This window comes from Dermacentor albipictus, chromosome 2 (genome assembly GCF_038994185.2).
Source record: "Dermacentor albipictus isolate Rhodes 1998 colony chromosome 2, USDA_Dalb.pri_finalv2, whole genome shotgun sequence".
Taxonomy (NCBI): domain Eukaryota; kingdom Metazoa; phylum Arthropoda; class Arachnida; order Ixodida; family Ixodidae; genus Dermacentor; species Dermacentor albipictus.
In genome coordinates, this window is record NC_091822.1 from 101,652,600 (window position 1) to 101,679,108 (window position 26,509).

At 46.7% G+C, this 26,509-nt stretch overlaps 2 protein-coding genes across 8 annotated transcripts in view; one reads left to right on the forward strand and one right to left on the reverse strand.

Moving 5' to 3' along the window:
* The window catches only part of LOC135911676 (uncharacterized), a 72,648-nt gene extending 51,117 nt beyond the window's left edge, over window positions 1-21,531 (forward strand). For 3 of the 4 annotated variants that reach the window (XM_065444017.2, XM_065444018.2, XM_065444019.2), the window contains exons 5-8: window positions 2,354-2,581; window positions 12,964-13,214; window positions 15,943-16,024; window positions 17,730-21,531. In XM_065444017.2, the coding sequence (XP_065300089.1) occupies window positions 2,354-2,581; window positions 12,964-13,214; window positions 15,943-16,024; window positions 17,730-17,933 (765 nt within the window). In that variant the 3' untranslated portion in view covers window positions 17,934-21,531. The remainder of the gene's footprint in view (window positions 1-2,353; window positions 2,582-12,963; window positions 13,215-15,942; window positions 16,025-17,729) is intronic. The other variant, XM_065444020.2, reaches the window with a different exon arrangement.
* Window positions 21,532-24,068: 2,537 nt separating this feature from the next.
* The window catches only part of mRpL51 (mitochondrial ribosomal protein L51), a 58,352-nt gene continuing 55,911 nt past the window's right edge, over window positions 24,069-26,509 (reverse strand). For all 4 annotated transcript variants that reach the window (XM_065444021.2, XM_065444024.1, XM_065444022.1 and 1 more), the window contains one exon: window positions 24,069-24,350. In XM_065444021.2, the coding sequence (XP_065300093.1) occupies window positions 24,136-24,350 (215 nt within the window). In that variant the 3' untranslated portion in view covers window positions 24,069-24,135. The remainder of the gene's footprint in view (window positions 24,351-26,509) is intronic.

Here is a 26,509-nt window from a genome sequence, read left to right on the forward strand (position 1 = left end):
GCGCAGGCTTATGACCCAGATTGCGCTGGGGAGATCTCAAAGGCCACGCCCAGCTCCGTAGTAGCGCGTAGTAGAAGTGAATACAATCTTTCACACTGCCACGCGACTTTCGCACGTACTGCCGCGCCTATTGCACCGCCAGGCACACGCAAGAGGCAGCGTTTAGTGGAGAAGTGCATTAGTCAGGTGCTGGTTGAGCGCAGGTGCACAGCTACGTGCGGATGTGACAAAGACATTTTTTTCGACGGTGTATTGGAAGCGGAGACGCGGGAGTTTTGAGCTGCCGTGGCGAACGAGTGCCGAACCCTACAGTAAGGGATGTATTCAACACGCAACAGTCGGGTATTTGTCCCGCGCACGTGTAACTGGCCAGCTAGTGAAATCGGCAGTGTCTGTCTGAAGCCGCGAAGCAAGCGAACGAGGAAGGCGCTTGGAGGTCAAGAGAATCGCGCACCGGGGAAAGTATGAAGGAGCGCGAGCGCGCGGCAAAGTAACACCACCTAGAGGGATGTGTAGGTAACGTTGAGCGAAGTGGGGATGGAGAAACAAGGCGAAATATCGCGGAGGAGGCAGGTAGGTGGAGGCGCGCTGGGTTGACCTCCTCTGGCATTTGCTACAGGCTTTCTTTGCGATGCACGCGTAGCGAGTTCCTCTCGTGAGAACATCGGCCTCGCGCGCCGTACGCTGTATGTGCGAGTGAAAGCATGCGACGGTGAGCCGATGATGGCGGCTCAATCTAGAGTGCGCAAGGAGACGAAGCGCGCCGTATTCCGTCGCGCGCATGGCACCGGAGGAAGGGAGCGATGGGGGCGCTGTACTCCGGTCGCGCGGGCTTTATCATGAAAGAGATCCGCTATGGGGGCACAGTCCAAGTGGGCCGACGGCTCGGCCCGTAGCTTTGCGTGCACTTTGTTCTCACTGCTCAGTTCGCGTTGAAGCGATCGACAGCACGAAGGTCACTTCGCTCGCTGCTGCTGTCGCGATTCCTCAGTCGAGCGTTTTGACAGCGAGTGTCCACCGACACCATACTAGGCAATTTATATAGTAAGCGAATGTTTTCAATGGGACCCTCTACTCCGGCTATTGCTGGGAATGGCGTGGCCGCGCGAACCCTAGCTGTCTTGAATACCATCTGCGATGCGGATAGTGTAGGCGTCTAGGCGCACCGAGGGCCGATAGCATCGTGTGCGCTATAGCATCCATACGCTTGCGCGCCACTCGCGTTCACGAAGTGAAACGTCACTGTAATGTTTTAAAATGAAATAGATGAATGGAAGGGTGGTGTGAGAAAGGAAAATGGGTGGCTCGATTTGTGCAGCATTTTTCTTAGACCCTTTCATCTTCTTCTTTCATCTTCTACTCTCCATAGCAGCCAAGTTTTTTTAATATGCTGAGCATGTAGTGAGAGCTTGCTGGGAAAAGTATCTTACATGCGTGTGTAATTTGCAAAATTTCTCTTACCTAAGTACTGTTGGCTATCATTGCTTCAATCAGTCAATCACCTTTTTGTCACGCTAGTTGCTACCATGAAACAACTCACATTGAGGAAATTTATGCTCTTATATTGCAGAAGCTTTGTTTATATGGGCTCTGTAACACAGATTACTCCTTGAAAGTAATGTTCGAGCCTCGAATTCCACCTTATCATGGGCATAAAAGCGACCATGCTGTGCTTCACAAGGAACTTTCAGTATTGTCGCAAGAGGAAAGGTGTAAACCATGCACAGTATTGGGTGCCCTACCTGATGACAATTATGGAATGAACATGTAAAACATGCGAAGCAACATCCATGTCCTCAAAAATTAAGGAACCAGAGGGTATGAACGTTGCTCTACACAAGTCATTGAGTTCGACATCTTAGGTGACATTTCGACCCCAGTTGCGGCAGTACAATGAATGCGCGATGCGAAAATGCTTAGTCCTCTAATAAGACAAACAGTTGTTGCATATAATATAGCCTCAACTGGTCAGAGCTAACCTGAAGCCTTCTGCAATGGTTTCTACCATAGCCCTGGTCTCTCTTTGGACATAAAATCATAATAGTCAATAATTTCTTCTAGCTAGAAAGCTAGAAGCCCTAGCATGGTCACAGGCAGAATTCTTTCAATGAAAGACCTTTCAGCTTTGCCAGTTAGTCTGGCCGTGTCTCTATCTCAGTCATTCCAGAATACACAGGCAATACAGAACTACAATATAGAAGACCACAACCTGCTATAGAGCATGGTAAAATATTGACAAGGACATTTGCCTAGACCTTCTGCTTTTAAGTAATGCCCTTTCTTCGGCTCCTGTTTATGGACAAGTTTGAAAATGCATGAGCAAACTGCATCTGTCACCATTTCTTGCATGCAGGCTGAACAGCTGGTGCGCGAGCTGCAGAGACGCCTTGTGGAAGCCGACTCAGTGTCCACTTCCCACTCTGAACGCTGTCCAATTTGCCGTGAGCCATCGTGTCGCCCCCAAGGGGATGAGGCTTCAGTGGATGGACACCGTCTCGAGCTGTGTGGGCACTGGCACTGCGGGTCGTGTCTGCTGTTGGCCTTCAAACGAGCTCCCCTGCCCCTAGCATGCTTTGAGGAGGTAAGTCGTTCACGCTACTCTGTAGTCAATCTAATGGATACGGCATCTAGCCACGATGCACCACGTTACTACTCCGTTTCATACTCAGCCGGCAACACCGTGGAAATTGAACAACTAGCGTGGTCATAAAAGTCTCACTCTGTGTGTTTTGCAGTGAAGTTTATTTTCGTCTGCTACGCTTTCTATGGAGTAACTACTACATATGTCACTACTGCTAGTTGTGTATGCAAGGCTACATGAAATCACATTATTATATGTTTGCACCTTCGTGCATGCCATATATGATGTACTATGTCTTGGTTGGGAGAGCAAGCATTACGCTGTGACCACGTGGGCACAGAAACATGGTACTCTATTTGATTGCAATAGGTTCAGATCTGCAATACCTCCTATGTAATAATGCAATATTTACAGCATAAATGTATGTTATGTGTTATATGTTACGTATATTTACATGAAGCATACCTCTAAATTTTCCTACAATATATTATGCACTATTTCTTCCTCACAAATGCGAGCAGTGAGAAAAGTCTCTCTAGCCTTCATAGCATGCCTGCTATGTATGAAATGAACATATACAGGATGTCCGAGCTAACGTTAGCCAGAGTTTAAAAATATGCAAGTGCCACATAGCTGGACAGAACAAAGATAATGTTTGCCATTGTGTAGAGATACTCAAACAATTTTTTCTCATTCTGTCTAATTGCATAATCAGTCCTAATTAATTAATCAACTTCTCAAATATTATAATTAGATGAAAAGTGTCAATGAGAACATTGCAGAGCGACGTGAAAAACTCCTGATACAGCTTTTGGTTGCTCAATATGTGCTATATAAGTGTTTTTCCGAGCATGAAAGAAGCCCTCAAATGCACGCAAAATTGCCGTGCATTTGGCCACTCAAGGCACTTTGCGTGTATTTGCAGGCTTCTTTCATTGTCGGAAAAACACTTTTATGCAGCACATATTGAGGAACAGAAAGCTGTATCCGGACTTTTTTATGTCGCTCTACAATTTTCTCATTGACACTTTTCATCCAATTATAATACTTGAGAAGTTGAATAAATGATTAAGACTAATTACCTAATTAGGTGGTATGAAAAAACTAGTTTGAGTATCTTCAAACAACGGCAAACAACATTAGCGTTAGTCTGTCCAATTTCGTGGCATTTGCATATTTTTGAACTCTGGCTAAAGTTAGCTGGGACACCCTGTATAAGGATGCCATACTGGTGCACTTATGTGATTGCTGCACAAACTTTGTGCTATGTACACTTATCACTATATATGTCATTCAGGTAATTATATACATGCTTTGCTATGCATGATTACTACAGAGTTCAGAAATAAAGGTGGTTTCTCTCGCAAACACAGGGTTTTGTTGTTTTGTGGTTCACTGTTTTGTGCCATTTCATTGGTTCACCCACAGATCCAACACTGAATTGAGTATACATGTGAAGTTATAGATACATAACAGTGAGTCATATGACAGTCATAGGCGTAAACTCATAACACTTCTTTTTTACACCATAGGCACCTAACATGTTACATGCACGGTCATAATCGCCACAACGGAACACATAAATGTCACAATCATGTTCTTTTCCTACATCTACGTATTAATCATCACTGCAACAGGTTATACATAAGCAACACCATCTCCGATTACTTGAGAGAGTTGCATGGCTGTAAAGCTTACTTTATACAATGTAGTAGCGGTAAAGTAACTGTCATCATTGTACAGTACTCCTTCAGTATGGCGTAAATGATTGAACATGACAAAATGAACCCTATAGCAGCTTCCTTATAAACCCCATGCATTAGGTCATCCTGTTCAAGTTGTTCACATTTTTGCACGATTTGTTCACTTTGCCTTTTGTTACTGCTGTTCTGAAGTGTGCCTTGTTACTGGACAACAACTACCAACATTTATTGCTTTCCGTTGCAGAATTTTCCCTATAGTGGCTGTGCGACTTGCGGAAAGTTGTGTGTAAAAAAGAGCTCGCATAGTACTTAGCTTTGACAGCTTGTTAAGGAAGCCCAGGTGATCGAAGTTATTATGGTTCCCACCCACTGTGGCATCCCTGATACCCCACGCCCATATTTTGCTTTGGGACGTTGAACCTCATGATTTGTTTTGCCTGTGTTATATGGAATGATCAACACGGCCTTTTATCCTTCCTGAAACTGATTCACTTGACACTGGGGGCATGATTATTTGCATATATCACTAAGTTCAAGGAAGCTGTCACCAGTCACCTCCACTCCTCCCTGTAATGCCTTCAGGCTCTCGTGTATATGGAAAATAAATAATTACATAAATGAATATCACATCTTTCTAAAATACTGTCATATTTTCTCTTGTGGTGCAGGCAGATCGAGAATGCAACATTGTAGAATTCCGCAGCATTAGAAATAAATCCCCTTTTTTCGTTACATAAGCTGCAAGTCAATTTTGTTCACTCTTATAACCTTGACATCCCAACATTTCTCCTGCGATTTATCTGTACTGCTCTTTTAATTCTATGGAGTATTCACACATATTGAATGACATACATGTTGATAAGATTTCAGTTGCACATGGCTCAGCATTGTTTGACTTGCCACTTGGTTCTTTTCTTTTTTCTTATTTCTTTGGTTTTACACTTTCTGCCCACATCTTTACCTTAATATGTACAGACATCCTAATTTTTTACTGACATTTAACTGTTACTCTGTGCATGTGCATAATTGTGCATACACGCAAGCACGCATCGCAAGCAAGCATCGCATCTATGCACAAGTGATCTCTTTCTAAATTATGCTTACAAATCACTAAGCGTGGTGGCTGAGTGGTTGTAATGTTCGGCCTGTGACGGCGATTTGACAGGTTAAGTTTCCAGTCATGACTGCACCATTTCGAATGGGTATGCAGCAAAAACACTATAGTCTATGTACATGTCATCACCATACCAAATTAAGTTCACTACAGTACAATGCGGTACCTCCCAGGTACTATCTCCAATTGCTTTTGAATTGTGTCCACTGAACCAAGCTTATGTACACAATTTTCTTAATCTCTTGGCTGTGCTTCCTTTTTCTTAACCTGTTCACTGTGGTGTGGGTGGGTAATGGCATTTATTCTCACCGTGTAGCTGCGTGGGGCTTTCCTACAGTGTGTAATTAAGTGACATCTTTGCTTGAAATCAACAGAAATGAAAAGTTTCTATTGCTGCACCTTGATGAAATTTAAAAGGACCACAACTTCGACTTTCCGTTATGTGTGCGACGCTCTTACCAATTGAGCTACTGCGGCGTTGTTTTAAATTCCCATCAACTTTCAGGGGTATTTGTGTTTATCTCATCATCATCATCAGCCTGTTTTATGTCCACTGCAGGATGAAGTCCTCTCCTTGCAATCTCCAATTACCCCTGTCCTGCGCCAACTGATTCCAACTAGTGCCCGCGAATTTCCTAATTTCATCGCCCCACCTTGTCTTCTGCCATCATCAACTGCGCTTCCCTTCTCTTGGCACTCATTCTCTAACTCTAATGGTCCACCGGTTATCTAACCTACGCATTACATGACCTGCCCAGCTCAATTTTTTCTCTTAATGTCAATTAGAATATAGGCTATACCAGTTTGCTCTCTGATCCAAACCGCTCTCTTCTGTCTCTTAGTGCTATGCCTAGCATTCTTCGTTCCATCGCTCTTTGCGCGGTCCTTAACTTGTTCTCAAGCTTCTTTGTCAGTCTCAGAGTTTCTGCCCCACATGTCAGCACCGGTAAAACACACTGAATGTACACCTTCATTTTCAATGATAATGGTAAGTTTCCAGTCAGGAGCTGGCAATGCCTGCCGTATGCCATCCAACCCATTTTTATTCTTCTGTAAATTTCCTTCTCATGATCAGTGTTCCCTGTAAGTAAATAACCCAGTTAAATGTACTCCTTCACAGACTCTAGAGGCTGACTGGCGTTCCTGAACTCCTGTTCCCTTGCCCAACTATTGATCATGTCTTCTTCATATTAATCTTCAACCCCACTCTTACACTCTCTTTTAAGGTCCTCAATCATTTGTTGTAACTCATCTTTGGACTAGAACTAAACCTGGAAGTGTTATCCAGTGCCACATCTCACGGCCTTGACGGCGGATGCGGAACATACTTTTTTGTTACAGGCGTCACATGTACATGATCGTTTTTGGGTGAAGGCAACTGGTAAATAAACCCACACATGCTAAATGAAGGCGTCAATGCTGTCAGATTCGAGGCCTCACTATGTAATGAACTAGAAGAAAGGAAACCGAAGGCCAGAATTTTATTAGTCGTTGTGGTCTCCTCGCTACGCTCATGGCGCGCACGTTCCGATATTGTGCGCGCCGGACGACTACCGCGGGTTCGAGCACTCCGAGCCGCCATGTATACAGGGCGCCGCGTCCGCGCCTGCTCCGGCCCACACCGTGTGCCGATGCGCTCATGCGCGCCCCGCCGGCCCCAGCTAGGGCAATGGCTAGGGGGAGGCGAGACCGCGCGCAGACCAAGGGGGACCCTAGGCGAAGCACTCAGGAAGGAAGAAATGACATTTAAGCTGGAATTCAATACAAACACCAGTTTTATCAACACGTCCGAATCTAAGTCTATTTGCGACACAATACATGGCCAAATGGTCGCGGTGGCCGCTAACGGCGCACCACGACAGACAGACAAGAAACTTTAATTGGTCCTAAGGGACTACGTTGTCGTAGTCGCGGGCCGCACCTGCGCCGGGGGTGGAAGACCGTGATCTTCAGCCCTGTCGCAGGCCCTTTGAACAGCCCGAAGCTGGACTTGAAGGTGGTTGCTCTTGACGGCTTCATCCCAGTCTTCTTGCCGGTTTAAAGGCGAGTGGCGCAACGCAGAACATTGCCACAGCATGTGGTTCAAGGTCGACCGTTCCTCGCCGCAGTCTGGGCAGCGGGGATCCACGCCCGGAGTGTAGTGGCTCAGCCTCGAGCGAGACGGAAAGGAGCCCGTCTGCGGCATTCTCAGCACCGACGCCTGGGGTCTGCCCAGCTTCGGGTGAGGAGCCGGATACTGTCTGCGTCCCAGCTGGTAATGAGTAGTGATCTCGTGAAAAGTAAGCAGCGGGTCCGTGGTTCGGTCGATCCCCTGCGAAGCCGGGCCCCTCGGACTGGCGCGGTTGATGAGACCTCGCGCCTGGCCGTGGGCCAGCTCATTAGGGTTTATCGAGCCGGGGGAGACGTTCCGGCCCATGTGAGCCGGGAACCAAGCGATGGCATGACGGGCCGTGCCTGTCTTGCGGGTCCTCAGCACTGCCGCAGCCTCGGCCGAGACAGAGCCGGCGAGAAAGGCCATCGCCGCCGACCTGGAGTCCGTGAAGATATGCGTGCGCCCGGGTTCGCACAGAGCCAGCGCCACTGCGACTTGCTCTGCGACGGACGCCGTCGAACGTTGTATAGACGCCGCATTCAGAATCGTGCCCTGGGGGTCAACCACCGTGGCCACGTACGAGTTTGATTCAGGATACCGCGCCGCGTCGACAAAGGACGCGAGCTCTGGGGTTTGCAGGGCAGTCTTGATGAGTGCTCGGGCTCTGGCTGCGCGCCGGGCCTCGTTGTGTTGTGGATGAACATTCCGCGGGAAGGGGGAGACTCGAAAGGTTTCCCTTTCACTCTGGCAAAGCGGGACGGCGCACGAGTGCTCGGCCATGGATGCCAGACCCGCCATCTCGAGTATTCGGCGGCCGGCCTTGGTGGTAGAGAGGCGAACGATCTGTGCCGTTTTCTGCACTTCGACGACTTCGCTCAGGGTGTTGTGGACCCCGAGTTGCATCAACTTCTCCATGCTGGTCGTCATGGGGATGCCAAGGACTCGTTTAATACTCTTCCTCATGAGTGCGTCGATCTTGTTCTCCTCCGAACGTGACCAATTTAGCGCAGAAGCCACGTAGTTGATATGGCTCATACGAAAGGCGTGGTAGATCCTTATGAGGCTGGCTTCGCTGATGCCCCCGCCCCCTCCTGCTTGTCACTCGCGAAACAAGTCTGAGCATGTTCTCCGTCTTCGCACTCAGGCGCGCGATCATTTGCGCGTTGCTGCCCTTTGCATTGAGTACCAGTCCGAGCACTCTGAGAGAATCCACCCTCTGGATGCGCTGACCCGTCTTCGTTCTGAGTTCGATCGGTACTTGGTCCAGCGTCGTGTCGAACTTGCGGCCTTTTCTGTCGGGTCGATACAGCAAGAGTTCCGACTTAGTCGGCGAGAGGACCAGTCCCGTGCCCTCGAGGAATTCTTCCGTTACTTGCAAGGCCTCTTGCAGGGCCCGCTCCACCGCTGCGTCCGAGCCACCGCCGCACCCGTCCGCGTAGATAGCGTGATTGAGATTGACGGCCCCGATTCGGTCGAGTCGGACTGATAGGTCTCTCATGGAGATGTTGAAGAGCAGTGGAGATAACACCGCACCCTGCGGCGTGCCGCAGGCTCCCAGCGCGTATCCGTCCGACTTGATCTGGCCCAATTTGATTGTGGCCTTGCGATTCCTTAGGAAAGAGCTCACGAACGCGTGAAAGCGTTCGCCGAGGTTCAATCTCGTCACAGAGTCGAGGACGTGCTTGTGCTTGACCGTGTGGAAGGCCTTGGCGATGTCCAGCGCCAAGATGCCTCGGACGTCTCTCGTGACCACGTCGACTATCTGCCTCTTGATCAGCAGCATGACCTCTTGAGTGGACAGTGAGGGTCTGAAGCCGACCATATTCGGCGGGAGGAGGTGTCGTTCCTCGACATGCCTCGATATTCTGTTGTGGATGACATGCTCCGCCACCTTGCCCACGCAAGACGTGAGCGAAATGGGTCGCAGGCTGTCTATGGCTGGTGTGTTTCCCGGCTTCGGAATTAGGATCACCGACGCTTCCTTCCAGGCATCCGGTACGATGCCGGCCTCCCAGACATTGTTTATTTCTTTGGTGAGCAGTTCGATCGAGCCTTCGTCTAAATTTCGAAGGAGTCTGTTCGAGATTCCATCCGGCCCGGGCACCGATCTTCCGTTGAGGCCTTGAATGGCCGCTCTGACTTCCGAGACGGAGAAGGGGGCGTCGAGCTCCTCGTCCGCCTTGCCGCCATAGGACAGGTAATCTTCTGGCCCGGTCTGCCCGATGGGGAGGTAGCGACGCGCGACTTCGTCCATCACTTCGTTCATAGATTCGCCTTCGCTATTAAGCTTGTGGACCAGCCTATCGATAGCCAGAGTGTGGTTTCTCTTTGACTGGGTGTCGTCCAATAGCTGCTTGAGGAGGTTCCACTTGCCTCCCACACGCATCTGGCCGTCGACGGACGCGCATACTTCGTTCCATTGCTGCTGGCCGAGCTCCTTGCAGTGCGATTCGATCTCGCGGTTGAGGGCCGCAATCCTCCTCCGGAGGTTGCGATTCAGCTTCTGCGTCTTCCATCTGGCCGTGTGGGAATTCTTGGCTTCGAGCAGGTGCGCCAATCGAGCGTCCATGCGATCGAGCTTGAGGTCCGTTTCGACGGTCCTGGTGACCGCTGCTACATCCTTCTTGAGCTGCGCTACGAGGTCCGCAAACGACTCGTATTTTTCGTGGTCGTCCTTCCTTCTCTTTCGGAAGGCGTCCCAGTCGACTGTTTCGACCGGTAGGGAGATTTCCACGATGTAGTGGTCACTTCCCAGGTTCTCTTGTAAGTTGTGCCACTCTGCTCCCGGCGCGTTCTTGACGAAGGCCAGACCTGGGGTGGTGTCTCTCGAGACCGAGTTTCCCATGCGTGTGGGGTAATGGGGGTCGGTTATCAGTTCTAGGGAGCTGGCAGTCGCTGCCTGCAGGAGTCTGCAGCCTTTGGGAATGCTTCTCACGTAGCCCCAGGCTTCGTGCGGCGCGTTGAAATCTCCAGCCAGAACGAGCGGCGTCTCCCTCGCCTTGGACGATGCCTTGGTTGTTAGGCTGTAGAAGATCTGCCGGTTGTCCCTAGGCGAGCAGTACACATTGATAACGTAGACGCTGTTCTTGAGCCAACTGTTTGGTATGATCTCGACGAGCAACGCTTCCAGCTTGGTGTTGCCAAGACGGAGATCGTGCTCCTGGAAAGCGCACTTATTTGCAATAAGTATCGCGATGCCGAGCCCGTTCTCCGCCAACGAGGAGACAGCTCGGTACCCCTGGAGGGAAATCGTTTCCATTCCCGTTTCCTGTAGCAAAATGACTTGGGGCCTCTCTTGCGGCTCCCGGGCCTTGATGAACTGCACCAGTTGAGGCCTGCGCCTCCGAAAGCTGGCGCAGTTCCACTGCCACACGATGAGCTTACTATCCGGTCTGGCCATGGTTGGGCATGTTGGACCGAAGCTGGGCTGAGATGCCATCTTGCTCGTCAGCCCACGACTGCTGGTTGTCTTGTAGCATTTCACTGAACACCACCTCCGGCCTGGCGGCCTCGCCGTAGTGTACGTCACATCGCTTGGCAAGCTCGTTCTCAAGCAGTTGCACTCGGAGTAAAAGGGCCTGGTTACTCTGTACCAGCTCGGCAAAGGATTTTTGCATGCGGTCCAAGGGCCTCTGCATGGCAGCCTCCGCCGTGCTCACGTCCTCAACAGTACCCTGGGAGGAGGTGGCTCTGCGCTTGACCGCTCTTGCTGTGGCCCCTTCTTCCGTAGACATTTGCCTTGGCGCAGCGGCTTGAACGGCGCTGGCGTTTCGGAAGGCCTCAAAGTCGGCCTTCATTCTCCGGATTTCCTCCTTGAGGCTAGCGTTTTCGTTCAACTGCGCGATCCTGGGATCATGCGCCCGCTCTCCTGTGCGGCGGCGTGTTGCGTCCGGCCCGTCTGCTTCGTCTGTTTCACTTTGTCGGCCCAGGTGGGACCTCCTGCGATGCGCACGTTGGACTTGGAGCGGCCCCTAGATTGAGAGCGTCCTCGTTGCACGGAGCGCTCATGTGAGCGGAAGCGCGTTCTAGAGCGGGAAAGACTGCGCGAGCGGGAGCGTCCCCTCGAAGTGCTCCTCTTCCGTAGCGCTGACGTCAGTGCCTGGCTCATCTCGCGTGCCACGTTGCCGCCCTTCTTGGCGTCGCCAGTTTTCTTCCGCCGGCGCCTCCGGCGTCTCTGCCTGACGACATACGACGTTTGGAAGCGTTGCTCGCACTTACGATCAGCCGTTGGGTGAGGGCCTCCGCATATGCCGCATTTCGCCTCACACTCGTGGCCTTCAGTGAGGGACGCGGCTCCGCATCCCCTGCAGTTCTTCACACTCAGGGTCAGACATACATCGGCCCTGTGGCCCAGTTCCCCACAACCGTAGCACACGTCAACTTGCCTTCTGTATAGAGAGCAGGGCAGCATGCCTGCTCCACACATGACAAAGTTCGGCACCCTCAGTCCGTCGAACAGGACGATAACCGTAGTGGTGGTCTTGATGCGACGCACCTCCAACGCGGTGGGGTTCCGCCGGTGTATGATCATTGCGCGGAGCTGAGCGTCGTTGAACTCGACGTCGACGCCCCTCACAACACCCTTGCATGTATTGTCCGAGGCGGCCATGTACGCGGCCACTTCAAAGACCCCTTCGCGCAGGTGTACCTGTTGAACCATCGCGTAAGCACGCGCGTTCCTTTCTTCTGGTGTTGAGACGACGTAGATGTTTTGCACGCTATTGGGGCAGACGATGTCTTCGCCAACATCGTCGGGTGAAAGTGCCGCCGCCATAGCCAGCGCCTGTGCCACTCTAATAGTGCTGATCTTTTTCACGTCGAGGCCACCCCTTGGCCTAACGATGACTCAAATATGGTCCCGTGGCAGTGCTCTCACCCACCTTTATTTATTGGATGAATGATTTATCCGACCCAGTCTATTAAAGAATGAACCCCAGACAAAAAGCTACAAACAAATGGCTTGAGGACATCTGGGGCGCAGAAAACAAATGCAAGCATACTACTTCGCACAGGAGCAGCACGCAGACACAATTTATGTCAGCAGGCAATTACAAAATAACATTTCAATAGGACACACAACGTAATGTGAAGTAATGTTACCCTATGAACCACTATAGTCTTCTCACAGAGCTGACAACTGCTTGAATTTTCTGTTCCATTAGCAAGCTCTGTTTCTTCATTTTAATCACAATTTTACATTTAGGTGCATGATAAAGAACCCTGCTCTGCAGTGTAAAAGACTACAGGTTGTACAACCTACCCAGCTCCATTCCTCCCCCTCCCCCCTTTTAGTCTCAACACTGAGGTGCATATTAAAGTAAGCCTGGGAAACTGAAATAGATCTGGAGCACTGCATTACGACATCCCTAAGCACAATTTTGCTCAGCACAGTTGTGCTTGTGAGCGAGGTAGCTATAGTTATGTTCATGAACTCAAGCGCACTTTTGCGCACTCTGCACTGTGCTGACTATAGGACTGCGCATCACCCTGGGCCATGGCTGATATCGTACACGTGGCGGAGAACGACCACGGACTACTGAGCGACCTCGCCCGTAGGTCGTTCGAGTCCTCTGTCGCAGCAGACGCGATTGGTCGGTGGTACCCCTGCCCCACACCCGAGTGCCAGTTTGCCCTGGACACCTACAGGGACACCAAGGCACAAGGCGTGCATGTGTTAGGTGACGTGCATGTCTGCCCTGGATGCACCAATGCCGTCTGTTTCCGGTGAGTGACCCATTCATTGCTCTAACCTGGCTACCTAGAGTTGGCTGCCTAATTTTACTTTGTCAATTATTTCAGCCTAGCGCTGCTGTGTACTATCCTCCTAGTTAGCTCAGATGGTAAAGTATCCACCCTAAAATTGCGTTCGTCAAAGATTCGACCTTGGACCAGGATAAATTTCTCCTCAACTGTGACGCTTTGTTTCTGAGAAGCCAGAATAGGTTTCCTGTCTAGCTTTGTCCTGATTAACAAGCTTTCCCTTTCGTAAGCTTTCCTCCGCCTTGTAGATTCCTGCGCAACTGATTCAGCATAACATGGTTACCTTTATCCTAGGCACCTTGGTGTTTCAGTGACAACTGTCTTCACTTATCAAGGATAGGGAATTTCAGAGAAAATAAAGTGACCATTTTGCAGGTGACATTCACAGCCATGGCAGATATCACGAATTGTGCCATACGTCAGTTCATCACTTCCTTCAATTCTTTTCCCATTATAAATTGAGATTAGTTTGAGGATATAGCATATCTAGTGGCAATTTGAAGAGATCAATATTAAACATACACCTACCTGGCAGCCTTTTCAGTGCGTACAGCCTCTGTGAAAAGTACATGGGCTACTCTGTGCATTCACCATATAGTATATATATATCATTGGCTCGGGGGGGGGGGGGGGGGTGCTCTGGTTATCATGGCACTCCTGATAGTTAAGACTTCTGGATGGTTTGTGCAAGAGTTCTTTTTATTCCCCTGGGAATTAGAACTTTTGACATACAGCAGGAACTCCTTTATATAGCCTCTAGTCAGCATAGCAGTCGCAAGCAACGTAGTCTGCATACTTTTGACAAAGACTGTACATAGACAGCTGAACCCTTTCTCACATCTTCCTGCACTTTTTCCTCCATCACAATGACCTTTAATTCGTTGCAAGGTGCGCAAGTTTGCTGCACAGGCGCTGTTTGAATGTTACTAGTCCCACAGCTAATCAGTTTATTATATGTTGTATCTCTTTGTCATGTCATAAAGCAAGTCCCCTTGTCAAAACAGTGGCTTAGAGCTACATTTCTTGAGTATTCCTTATCCTTTCTAGTTTCCATCTTCCTTTAAACTTCCGTCTTGCTTGGATATGCCTATGGTGTATCGTGGCCTATACCGATACGTAATATGCCTACATGTCTTTATAGAGTGCCATAGGGATGATGCCATTGTGCTTGCGATCAGAAGCAGCAAGAATTTTTAATCTGCACTGATTTTGCTTCCATACTACAGGGGCCTGGATTTTTGCCAAATGGCGATGGCTATTGCAACCTGGCAGTATACCATGCCACTGCGAACAAGTTTAAGGCCTATTTGGTCATGCCATGCATTTAATCTGCACTTCTCCCAGCTAAAATATTGCACAATATGAAATTATGGTTAGCACTGCAATAATATTTTTTTTTTCATATCTCACATTTTTTACATATCTATTTAAACTTGTCCCTGCAAAAAAAAAAATAAAAGAATGTGTGACTGTCTGCGCATGGCTTGTTGAATAGCGACCCCTGCAAATGCATTAAAACATTGTTAACAAAATGCTAGAAATAGGTTTAGCTACAAGCTGTATGTCTGCCATCAAAGGTAATGATGAGGTAATCCATAGGTGACAATGTTGCGTGTGCGCTTGGCCTCCGTATAATTCAGCACCAGTCACAATTGTAAGCGGTGCTCATCAACAAAAATTTATTGAAAACTTGAACCCAAGCAACAACTTTACTTTTCAGAAATTCAAATTGAGCAAGATCGACACTGTCATTAAAACATGTGCAGCTAGAGAAATAGTTTTTGTATTGACCAATGTGAAACTCAGCATCGTCACTTCAAGTGCATGTTGCACATGCCAATGACTAAACGAAGTGATCGCTGTTTCAAAGGTGTTTGCAAAATATTCTTTTGCAAAAGCATTCTAACCTTCATTATTTATTTTAATTACATGTAACGTAGGTCTTGCATCATCCCTTGCAAAAGTAAACACCCTACTTCTGTCCTGAAATTCAGCAGTAGCACTTTTTTAACTCTTACGTGTAAATTCTTTGATATTGTTTTAGGACAGATCCTTGCACGATGAATGAATAGTCAATGTCTTTAGGTGAGCTCGGCTACATTAGTCTTTTGCATTACACCTTGTAGCTCTGGATGCCTGATAGCAATTAACAAACTGCATTGGGATCAGCCCTTACAAAAAACATGCAGACTGTGATGTCACACATTGCTCCCAATTGTGTTTTTGAGAATGCTCAGAATGCTTTCCTTCAACATGCATGAAATAATGCCTTTACATTCCAGTGCGTTAGTTGCAACAGTTAAAACTGCCCACCTTTTACATAGATCTCTTTTTCAGCTTAATATTTTGAAAGGCAATGGAGAATATGCATAGATGCATTTGTCGCAACAATAATCCATAAACAAAAGCTTTTCTTTCACACCCATGGTGTCCAGGCATCATCATAGCCTCAGTTGCTTACGCATCATAAAGCCCTACATAACTAGCATGACATGGTACTACTATGGTGCTTCATCCACACGCACATCGCTTCCCTCAGATCACACTTATTCACCAGTGTCTAATGGATTTGTTCTCCACGCTGTTCTAACATGAGCCTCACGCAGAGAGATTGATGCAAGTGCTTTTCGCACGAACGAAAAACACCGCTTCTTTCGGTAAAAATGGGTGCTTCCCCGATGCGCTTATGCAGGTGCCGCTCTCTGTACCACTACGGCATGTCGTGCACAGCCTTCAGAGCCTCCATGTTGCCCAAGAGTGACGCTTCCGACAAGGTACATCTACGTTCGCAGCAGAAAACAAGATGCAAGATGTCCAGTTATCTTCTATGCGGCACCTTACCAGGAATGTTAAAATTGAGCAAGACTTTCAAGCAAGGCATTATAAAAAAAAGGTGCAATATAAGCACTGACATAGAACAGTAATTAGTTCACGCTGACACAAGAACTACACAGCGAGATCAGAAAAAGAGAGCAGCATACATTCTCAAATGGATATCCCAGACACAATCAAACTCGACCAATCAAACTACAGATTTCTAAAAAGGCCACTTCTCCTTCTTACAACAAAGTGAAACATTACTAAAGCATCCGCAATATCAATGTAGAGTCAGTTCGTTTTTATCCTGCTAAGGAACAGACTTGTGGACGTGTTCGTAAACCTGATTTTAAGTGAGATTTTCATTTTGGCATGTGAGCTGCTGTTTTTCTGGCCTATACATTTGTGCTAGTGCTCATTTAGCCGGCACTCTCACCTGGGCCTTTTCTTATTGTCCTGTGAAAAATATAGCACCATCTTCTTTAACGTTACCAAACCGATCTCACCCAGCTTTTCATTCTTTTGGAGCTAAAAAAGACCGTCCTACGAATAAATCACTAAGGCCTATACTCCAGTTCATGCATGGCAGGCGATGGTACAAAGGCTGCAGAGACTTCTCTCAATGCTCGCATTCACAAACAAAAACTAGTCTGTCGCACGAAAGAAAGAGATACGTGACATGTAATTTGGTATAGCAGTAAGTATTGCATTTAAAATGCGAAGTGTGACTTAAATATCATATGAATAAAAACCTAATAACCCCAGAATTAGTGCAGTGACACGTTTTTGTGACGTAGTTTCCAGGGTGCGCCGTTTGCGATGATAACCAAATCTGAGCTTGTCGCATTCTGGCAGCACATAGGTGGACAAACAGTATGTGACTAGACGTAATTTTACATCCACAAGTTGTACTTGCAGTGCACGAAATACCTATTCCGTAGAATGTGTCGCTGATCAAAAAACAACACCACTGCGAAATGTGTGGACGACTTCATGGCCACAGTACTTGTGTAGCTTTCACTGCATTGCCTGCTAAGCATGAAACAAGGAACTATATAGCTCTTTAAATCTACACAATAATCTGAACCACAGTGGTTTCTCAAAGGTGCGGACTCCATTTGTGCTGTGTATTAACAATCAAGTGATGGAAATTGAATTGGTCTGAGCTTCGCGCATGGGGGAACATTATCAGGTGCAGTCGAGGAGAGAAGAAACCTAGCTATAAGAGACAGATTACCGGCAGGAGACATTTATCTCTCATATGGTACGTTCGGCTGGTCACTTTCAAGAGATCTAGAGCACCCTGGCGGCGGGTTTTACAATCCTATGGCCAAAACCAAGTGCTTGAAACACACTCACACTATTCAATCAGAGCACTATGCTCCAACTTGGAGCACTCGGAAGCACTCTCACCTTCGAACTGGGAGTGCGACCGAGATCCAGTCATGTAGCTCCTCCAACTGCTCTGGGAGCAGCTGAAGATAAGGCTCGTGCAGGGTTTCTCTGGCTCCAGTCCTGAGAAGGCTCCACATTACTTCAAGTTGGAGCACAGTTGAAACCATTCCAACGTACCAAACACCTGCACCTCCTCAATAGTACTTCTTAAGATCGCTACAAAATCTATTTCCACCCCCCACCCCCCCTTCCTCCCTCACCTCGCAGCAGCCATGGCTGGACAAGGACCCCGGCAAGCACCTGGCATGCCCCTCCTGCAAGACCTGCCTGGAACGCCACAGCGCTAGCAAGGTGGACGCCTGCTGGGCATGCCGGCGCCTGTTCTGCTGGCACTGTCACCAGAGCTTCGAGGACGACGCAGCAGCCGCCAGGGGTCACCGTACGCAAAGTTGCATTGCAGCACGCCGATAGCGCGTTGGCGTGGCCATCACAGATCTCGGCATGCGTGGTCAACATGCCAAGACTGCTGCGATAATGTTATTCCCGACGCACAGATGTCTCGCTCGTGCTGGACAAACAGCATCAAAGCAGATGAGCACTCAGTAAGGTACAGTCGCCATCTGCTTTGATGCTGTTTGTCCAAGATGAATGTTCACCAACTATTATCCCAAGTTTTATGCTACTACAGAAAAGCCTCAAGGATGCATTGATGCCACAAGACTGCTGGGGATTCGATGTTTCATCACTCATGTTGTGCCAGACAACACAGCTTAATTGTGAACAGCTCCGACTTTCCCTGGAAGTGGGCTTGTGCAGATCTAGTGAAAAGCTGTCGCCAGCCTATGTACCAGCGCTCGTACTGGGGCATCTATACCATAAGGTGCCTACGTGCTAAAAAGGTGTTCCTGCCTCTCTTACAACTTTCCACATTCTCTTTTGCGGTGGGCAGCTGGTCCGTGAAAAAGACCAAAATTAGTGACTACAGCCGGGTTCTAACCTTTGTATGGAAAGCTAAGCAATGCCAGACAGTGTGTGCTTCGAAGCAAGAAGCATAAGAGAGAATGGTGGTATCCCTAAATTCTTTAAATATTTATGGAACTCCAGGAGAGAGTGAGACCTATTGACCCAGAAAAGGAAAGTCTGCTGATGGCACCGTACCTGTCTAGCGTGCGGCTGACACCTGAACATCGCTCAGCAATGTGGGGAAAGGAGAAAAAAATAAGGAAAGGTGACAGAGGTAGGAAGGAATGGAGTGAATCTAAAGGCACAAGCTACTCTGGATACACTAAACACACTCAAGGCCCAAATCCCGCTACCTCGAGGACTTTAGGCAAGCTATCAAGTTGGCCAGGCACAAAGCTATAATGTGCCTTATCTCGTACTCGGGCAGATTTACGCGGCCAGAGGAGGCATTCCACGCTTTTGATGGAAATGCCCAATGTACGGTGCGCATAAAACATAAATTTGGTCTGTTAACACAGTAGCGATCTGAAAACTACCACGGTGGTTTCGACAGAATGCTGCGAGATTGGTTCTTTTCAAAGAAAGCGAGAGCCCCCATATCGGACGCATCACTAAACAGTTCCCTTCTACCAAAGATTACGCGTTATGACACCTCAGGTGCGGACAGAAACAGACAGCAAAGTTAACCGCAGCGTCCCTGCAAAAATTCACGAGCGTCTTTCATTGTGCTAACCTCTCACGAGCAAAAGCAAGACACTGCCTTCCTTGTCGTAAGTGAATTTGCTTATAGTTAACAGGTGTCACTGTATCAAAAGGCCCAGTAACTCCCGGTTGCACCTATACCAATTGAAGGTTGCACATTTCACCGCAGCTGGTTTGCCGACCAGTTCTGTTGTTTTCTTATTGCTGGCTCATATGCTGCCATGCATGCGTGAATTCTGAATTAATGTGCAGGATATCGCATGCTGTGTGACGGGGCCACCATAAGGTGATACTACGTGCTGTGCGGTTGCTATGTCATGACTGGAATAACACAGTTTTACATTGCAGCGTGCACTGCTATTACATGCAACATTGGAAGGGCGAGCGATCGCGTGGGTGCCTTTCAGCAGGGCTTTCAGAGTGTCAGCACTTTCATAATGGTGATAGCACTGCACAAAGTGCATTCTAATGCAATGCGGGGTGCTTTGTTGTCGAGCCGATTGTAAGCAGCCGTTAAAGTGAGAATCAGTCCACATACTGTGGCGGTGAAGAAAGACTTACATGCCAATTGTATGCACTATCTTTAGTTTTGGTCAATCTAATGCACTAAGTTGCGAGGCGCAACGAGGTTAACAAAGGTTTGTGCCTAAATTTCGCCATGCATCCCAATCTGACAACGGTACCGGACATTTTTTTGTTTTTAATTTTTTTGTGTTCTTATTTTGATGTAGTGCCTGTGTATCACTGTTTCAATATGCTGTGTTATTGTGTCACCGTGTACCAAATTGTTTTAAAAAATATCACAAATACAACCATTTGACAACCCCCCCCTGCAATGCTCTCTAAGCAGATGCGGGATTTCATAATAAACTTGTAATACATAAATTGAAATAATTTTTTTTTCGCATTAAAACACACTGAAAATTTCGACAGCCCTGTTGTGTCGCTGTGCCTCAATTGTGGCGAGCGACATGGCAGTATGTCGAGATGCGAGACTGCAGTTTATAAATGTTGTCCAAATAAAAATCGTACGTCAAAGACCTGTCTTCGTGGTGCTTGCCCAAGAAATGAACGACCACAAGTGTTAGTCTCTTTTTGCCATTACTGGAGCTTTTCACATTAAAACACACTGAAAATTTCGACAGCCCTGTTGTGTCGCTGTGCCTCAATTGTGGCGAGCGACATGGCAGTATGTCGAGATGCGAGATTGCAGTTTATAAATGTTGTCCAAATAAAAATCGCACGTCAAAGACCTGTCTTCGTGGTGCTTGCCCAAGAAATGAACGACCAGAAGTGTTAGTCTCTTTTTACCATTACTGGAGCTCCTCTAGTTTGTAGAATGGCAAGCAAAGTATGAAAGTGCTTTGTCTCTTAAATACTGTTACGACGAGGCAAAGGAGAGAACAGCGACAGTCCTGAAGACGACGAAAAGTTAAATCCGGCCTAACGAGACCTCTCGTGTGCATCATGCAAAACAGGAATCAGATTGGAGCTCAGATTGCGGCTCACAAGAAATGGACATAGAGATCGACTCCCATGCTCTTAAGCACCGCGGATCTCCTGTCGCGCAGGGATCTACAATGACACATAACATGAAGACTAAAAAGTGCCAGGAGGAGAATACTTTAAAAAATATTTTTTGAAGGGTAGCATCCTCCATAAGGCAGTTTCTGCTGCCGGTCTTAGCACAACATAGGTATCATAAATGTATTACAGTGGAACTGTCGTTCCATTTATTTCGCTGCTATTGACCTTTATCTCTGTAGCCAACACTCACCTCATATCATTGCGATCCAAGATACATGGTTACCAGAAGAAAAGGCATTTCGTACAAAAAATTACCGTACATTTCGCTTAGACCATCCCTCTCGCAGTGGCAGCTTACCTATCTTTTATCTCCTCAAAAATTGTGCACCAGCTTAAAAGGCTTAGAAAGCGAAATTCTAGCTATAGAGATTTCTATCCCAGGCTTCATCCCACTCGTTTTAGTTAATGTGTATTTCCCCGGAGGTATTCTGAATACTAGTGTCCTAGATACAGTAATTACATTCTGCAGAAATCATTTTTGCCTGAGACTATAACTTTCATCATACATTGTCGGGGCAGAAGACTGATTTGAGAGGTAAACATTTGTGGGATTAGGCTGCTAACAAAAATTTATCATGCATTAACACACAAACATAGACATTTATTAGTAGTAAGTTACTGTCCACAATAGATCTCACTTTCGCTAGTACTAATTTGTGTATCTCCACTTGGTCTGCTATAAACTTGGGCACAATCAGTGACCATTTTCATATTCTTTTTGAGCTTGTATGCCCATTTACTCAGGTGTTACCATGCATTCAAATAATTTTGTTAATTTCAGCACATTCAAAAAGGCCTTACAAATGGCTTTATCGAACCAGCAATTGGATAATAAAGAAGAAAAGGCCACATTTCGTTGTCTGTTTTGGATCTTCTAACCCTTGGTGGAACACAGAGTGCTCACGTGATTACAGGATAAGAAAAGCAGCTTTGCAAAAACTACTTTGTAACCAGTGTCCCAGCAATTGGAGACTATAGTTTGTGGCAGCAACATTTAAAGAACAATTGCAAATGCGAAAGGCAACTTTGATTGTGAGCACTTCGAATTTCTTTCAACGGCCACCAACAAAAAAGCACTCTTTCGATTCCTGAGAAATAAAAAGGTCCTTCCGACACAAGTAAATGCAGACTCTGTGATTCCGACACCCTGTGAATTGGCCAAATTACTGGAAGGTACTGCTAAGGGTCTAGAATGTCGCTTTAAGTCGATTTTGCCCAATCATACTACACCGCCTACTCATGGTGAAGACTTACCATTTCAGAAGAAGAAGTTACCATTTCAGAGCTGGAAAATTTACTAAGCCAGCTGCCTAAATCAGCGCCAGGCCCCAATGACATTACTATGGCAATAATAAAAACTTTATTTAAGGTATCGTCACACGCACTACTGACCATGGTAAACCATTTTATTAAATATTCCTGGATTCCCCCGGAATGGAGACTCACAAAAGTTACCCACTATTAAAAAAGCAAGGTACCCAGTTCTGCAGTTGTATTATCCAATTTCAGGTGAAAACACAATCGTAATAACAGCATGAAAATACATTGCTCCTATGGAACCTTGGCAGGGTTGACATTGACAGGTTACAGGTGAGAGGTTAACATTGACTGTGTAGTAGTCACTTTTATGCTTCAGTGCATAAAGTGGTATTTTGTTAAGGAAGTAAGTGGAACAACAGTGCATACCTCAAAGTTGGTGCCATGTTTAGCTTTCCTTTCAACTGACTACGTCTTGCCGACTCACCGGCTACAATTAGTAATCTGCAATAGTATGTACTGCAATGTATTTAAGTTGAGCACTTCACCCTTCGAAGGTCAAGGACATAAATATATGGTACCACGAACAACTCCCAAATGGTTGACGTATATTTACAATGCCATTTGTATGTTTGAAAAATGCGCCAATTTTTCGACTCTCTGTTGCCCAGAAAATGCTGCCACCCCGTGTTGATGCAAGACACTTTTTCTTTTTTGTTCCGTAGTCGCTTGGTTTTAATTCTACGGCTTTTTTACGCCGGCACGACAATTACTGCTTGCCCATCCATGCGTGCACGAGCACGTAGCAGTTAGTTTTGGTTTCGTATCGCCGGCTGTTTGTGTTTGTTGCACTCGCAAAAACTGATTTCTATCTGGTATCTAAATTTCAAAAGGTGACCGCTGGAATCTCACTCGTATATTGCTCACAGGCACTGGTATCGTAAATGATGGCGTCTTATACGAACGATGCTATCATGCCTGCATTTCTTTTCTTGAGACTAACAAAAACCAAGGGCCCCTCGTTATTGATGGGACGAAAGATTACTACAAGTTTCTGGCTCATTTGGCTTTTCTGACGAGCGTACAACCATAGTATTCTTGAGTGTGCTCACATACATGGTTCGATTACGCTATGGGTGTGTGCTCTGCTGCAAACGAGTTGAGCAGCAATTCCTTTGATGCGGACTACTGCCCAACTTCCGAATCGGAATACTGTATCTATTCCAGTTGATATACTTTTTCATTCTTATCGTAAGTATTTATGCAAGCCCATCTGCACTCATGAATAAGCAATGCCTGTTTACCAATGTAAAATATTTTTGTCACTTAATGGTCACTCTAAAAAAAAACTGCAGTCAATTTTTTTTTTCAAGATAGGTCACTGAAGATTTTAAATCTGCAGTAAAGAAAATCAACCCTGCCCGGGGGTTGCATTTGATGAAAAAAATTGACCTTCAGAGAGTTAACTGGTAATTTTTATTGATTAGTCATTCATTTAGATTTATGGTGCAAGTAATGTCCGCCTTTCTGAGTTTTTAAAGGATTAGAATTGTGCTATATGGAACAGGATTTTTTTTTTAATTTCTTTAGTACAACGTAAAAAAATACACCTGGTAGAAACTGTTGTGATTCATGCAATACGCTCTGTTGATAGTCAATCAGTGTCCTGCATTCTCTTTGCTATCGTCCCTGTTATACATGGTGCTGTTGCACTATTCACTGTTACCAACTTGCCCAATATGCAGTCCTAACAAATGGTTCAGAGCCACCACTTTAATATAGCACCTGTCAAGACGCACCAGCTGACGTGTCAATCACGGGCACACTTGTGACTATTTCATGCTGTTTTGTGTATACCCTGATAAGTTATTTCTCACTAGAACATTCTGCACCTCTGGAAACCTAAAGTGCTCAAATGAAGAGATTACCTTGTTTGACTTGCTTAAACTGAGCAACCTCAAAGTGAACAAAAGAGACTGTAGCAGGTCCGAGCGCATTTTTAAAAATTCATCCAAATTATCCAAAACTTACGCAAGTGCAAATGGTCGGCGAGCATGCTGCAGCTCGCAAAGGAAAGTGCAAACCTCGAGACCAAAATAGCAGCAATGTGCAGCATTGCTTTATTACATAACTACAGATCAAGCTCTGGTCTCTGCCACGGTAATCAGTTTGAGCGTGTCCTATGGTTCAGCACCTTGTAGAGCCACCGGATGCGTTTGGTGAGCTTGTGGAAGTCGGTGGGCCGCGTCTGCTTCCAGTGGTACACGACGGGCCTTTTGCGAAGCAGCATCTGGAACTCGTTTCCCTGAAAGCCTTGCAGCCAACCGGGGACGCCCCTCATGATGTGGATTGGCTTCATGGTACCATTTCCCAGGATGTCTGCAATCGTGTGAATGCAGTAGTTAATACATACAGCTGGGCTAGTTGTAGCCGTGACATTATTAAAACCTTTTTATGTACGAGTGTTACCTGCAAATGGCACACCAGAATTATTTTTTTTATTATTCTAGTTGAGTTTCAGCACTGAGTACAGAGCAGGGAAGAAGTTTGGGCGTGTTGGTGGGATGCATTCAGACTGGGATACATAGCGCAAAAATTACACAGGGACAAGCAGAACACAGGACGAGCGCTAACTTAGCGCTCGTCCTGTGTTCTGCTTGTCCCTGTGTAATTTTTGCGCTATGTATCCCAGTCTGAGTACAGAGTCTTTGGCTAGCACTGAATGACAGCCATCAATTGTTGAATTAGAGCAGGAACACAAAACAAAGAAGTAGTAGTTTGGCACGTGACTCACTTTCCTCTGAAAGCACGGTCAGAGGAGACAGAACGACGCAGCATCCCTGGCTGCAGTGGTATCACACAAGTAATGCAGAGGAAATGCAATGTGAACCTAGGTTTCATATCCGATGAGAACTGTACGTATAAATTTCAAATAAAGCCATAGGTGGCTTGGGGTGAAGATAGTTTGCAAAGTTCTGCCTGGTGCTGCCCTCTGATTCACTGAAAAAGTTTCTGCAAAATACAATTTTTTTTTAAGTATGCTTATCCTAGGTGTATCTGGCACATTTAGATGAAGAAGAAACACCTTCTTCAGGCATTTATGTGTCTTGTCCTTAGAAATAAGACATTTCCGGCGCTTAGTGGAAAAGAGAGAGTAAGGCAAAAGGATACAAAGAAGCATTCCTTGTGCCCTGTTGCTTTCTATTGTCTTGTTTTCTCTTTTACACAAAGTGCCAGAAGTTTCTTAACGTGAATTAAAAAACATCTTGCGCCATGCATGCTCCCGATTATGACGGCAGCACCTAACCACAATGAAAAATAGGTGAATTTCCATGACAGGCACTTCTACATGTACTAGATGTTTTCACGCAATTTACTACGCATTTTGCTGTCCCAGTGTTAAATTGACGCAACAGTTATCAAACACCTAAAACATGCCTGAAACCTTTCAATCCTCACCTTATCTCTTTGCCGTCACTGCAGTAGAGTGAAGTGTACCACATAGTACGCAAACTTATATATAGATGAACATTACGATTTGTGCACCAACATAGACAGATGTAGCCACGCAGTTTTCATAAAGTGTTCGCTCTCCTCAGAAACTCCTTCTGCAGTGCCTCATTATTGACGAGGGCAAAGGCCCCAGACAAGTTGTTGCTGTAAGACATGATACAGTGAAAACTTCCCATAATGAACATGGATGTACCTATTTACTTTTGTGAGGCCCGCATCTCCACTTTGGGGTGTGAAAAGGTGAAGAAAAAAAAATGGGAAGGTTCACTAAGCGACATGCATTTATGGCAATTCCTTAACAATCAGGAGCAGTGACTGGCCGGCTGGTCAGCACCTTCTAACAGCACAAAGCGACAGCAAGTGCAAGAGAGATCAGCAAGAAATCGCACCGTTAGAAGGTGCTGGCCATCCGGGCAATCGACGCTCGCGCATAACTGTTAAAGAATCGGCCCCTTGTACAAACTCGTGTGCTGGTTCCACCAAACCACTACAAGACGATGCTAGTCAATGTCCAAAGAAGCGGTGGGTGACTGTAAATGTGCTCATAATATGCCGCCGGTGGTCGCATTTACTTGCACAGCAGTTTGAGTGTAGTTCTATGCTTTAGTGAGTAGCCATAAGGCTGCCAATTGTAAAGCTTACACCTGGTAATGAAAAAAAAGAAGTGTGGTCTTACACAAGTAAATGCAGTAACAAATTATTGGACACAGCTTAGACGACTTGTAAAGTAACCTTTTATAGTGCAGAACTGGCTATAACGCGGCCTTTTCGGACTCCCGTTTATCTTCCCATAGAAGTCCATCTTTGCACATACCGCTTATAGTGCAGCTGCGTAAGACGAAATACCAGTTACAATGCGGCTTCCACGGGAGAATCCCGCAGAGAGGCACGGTAGCGAGCACGCTTCTCAACGAAGTGCGGCGGCCGTTGGGAGAGGAGTGCAATAAGGGCGATGCGGAGGAGGAGGATGAGACGCAGAGCAAATAAACAAGGAACAGAAAAAGAATACAACAAAAACGGCAGTG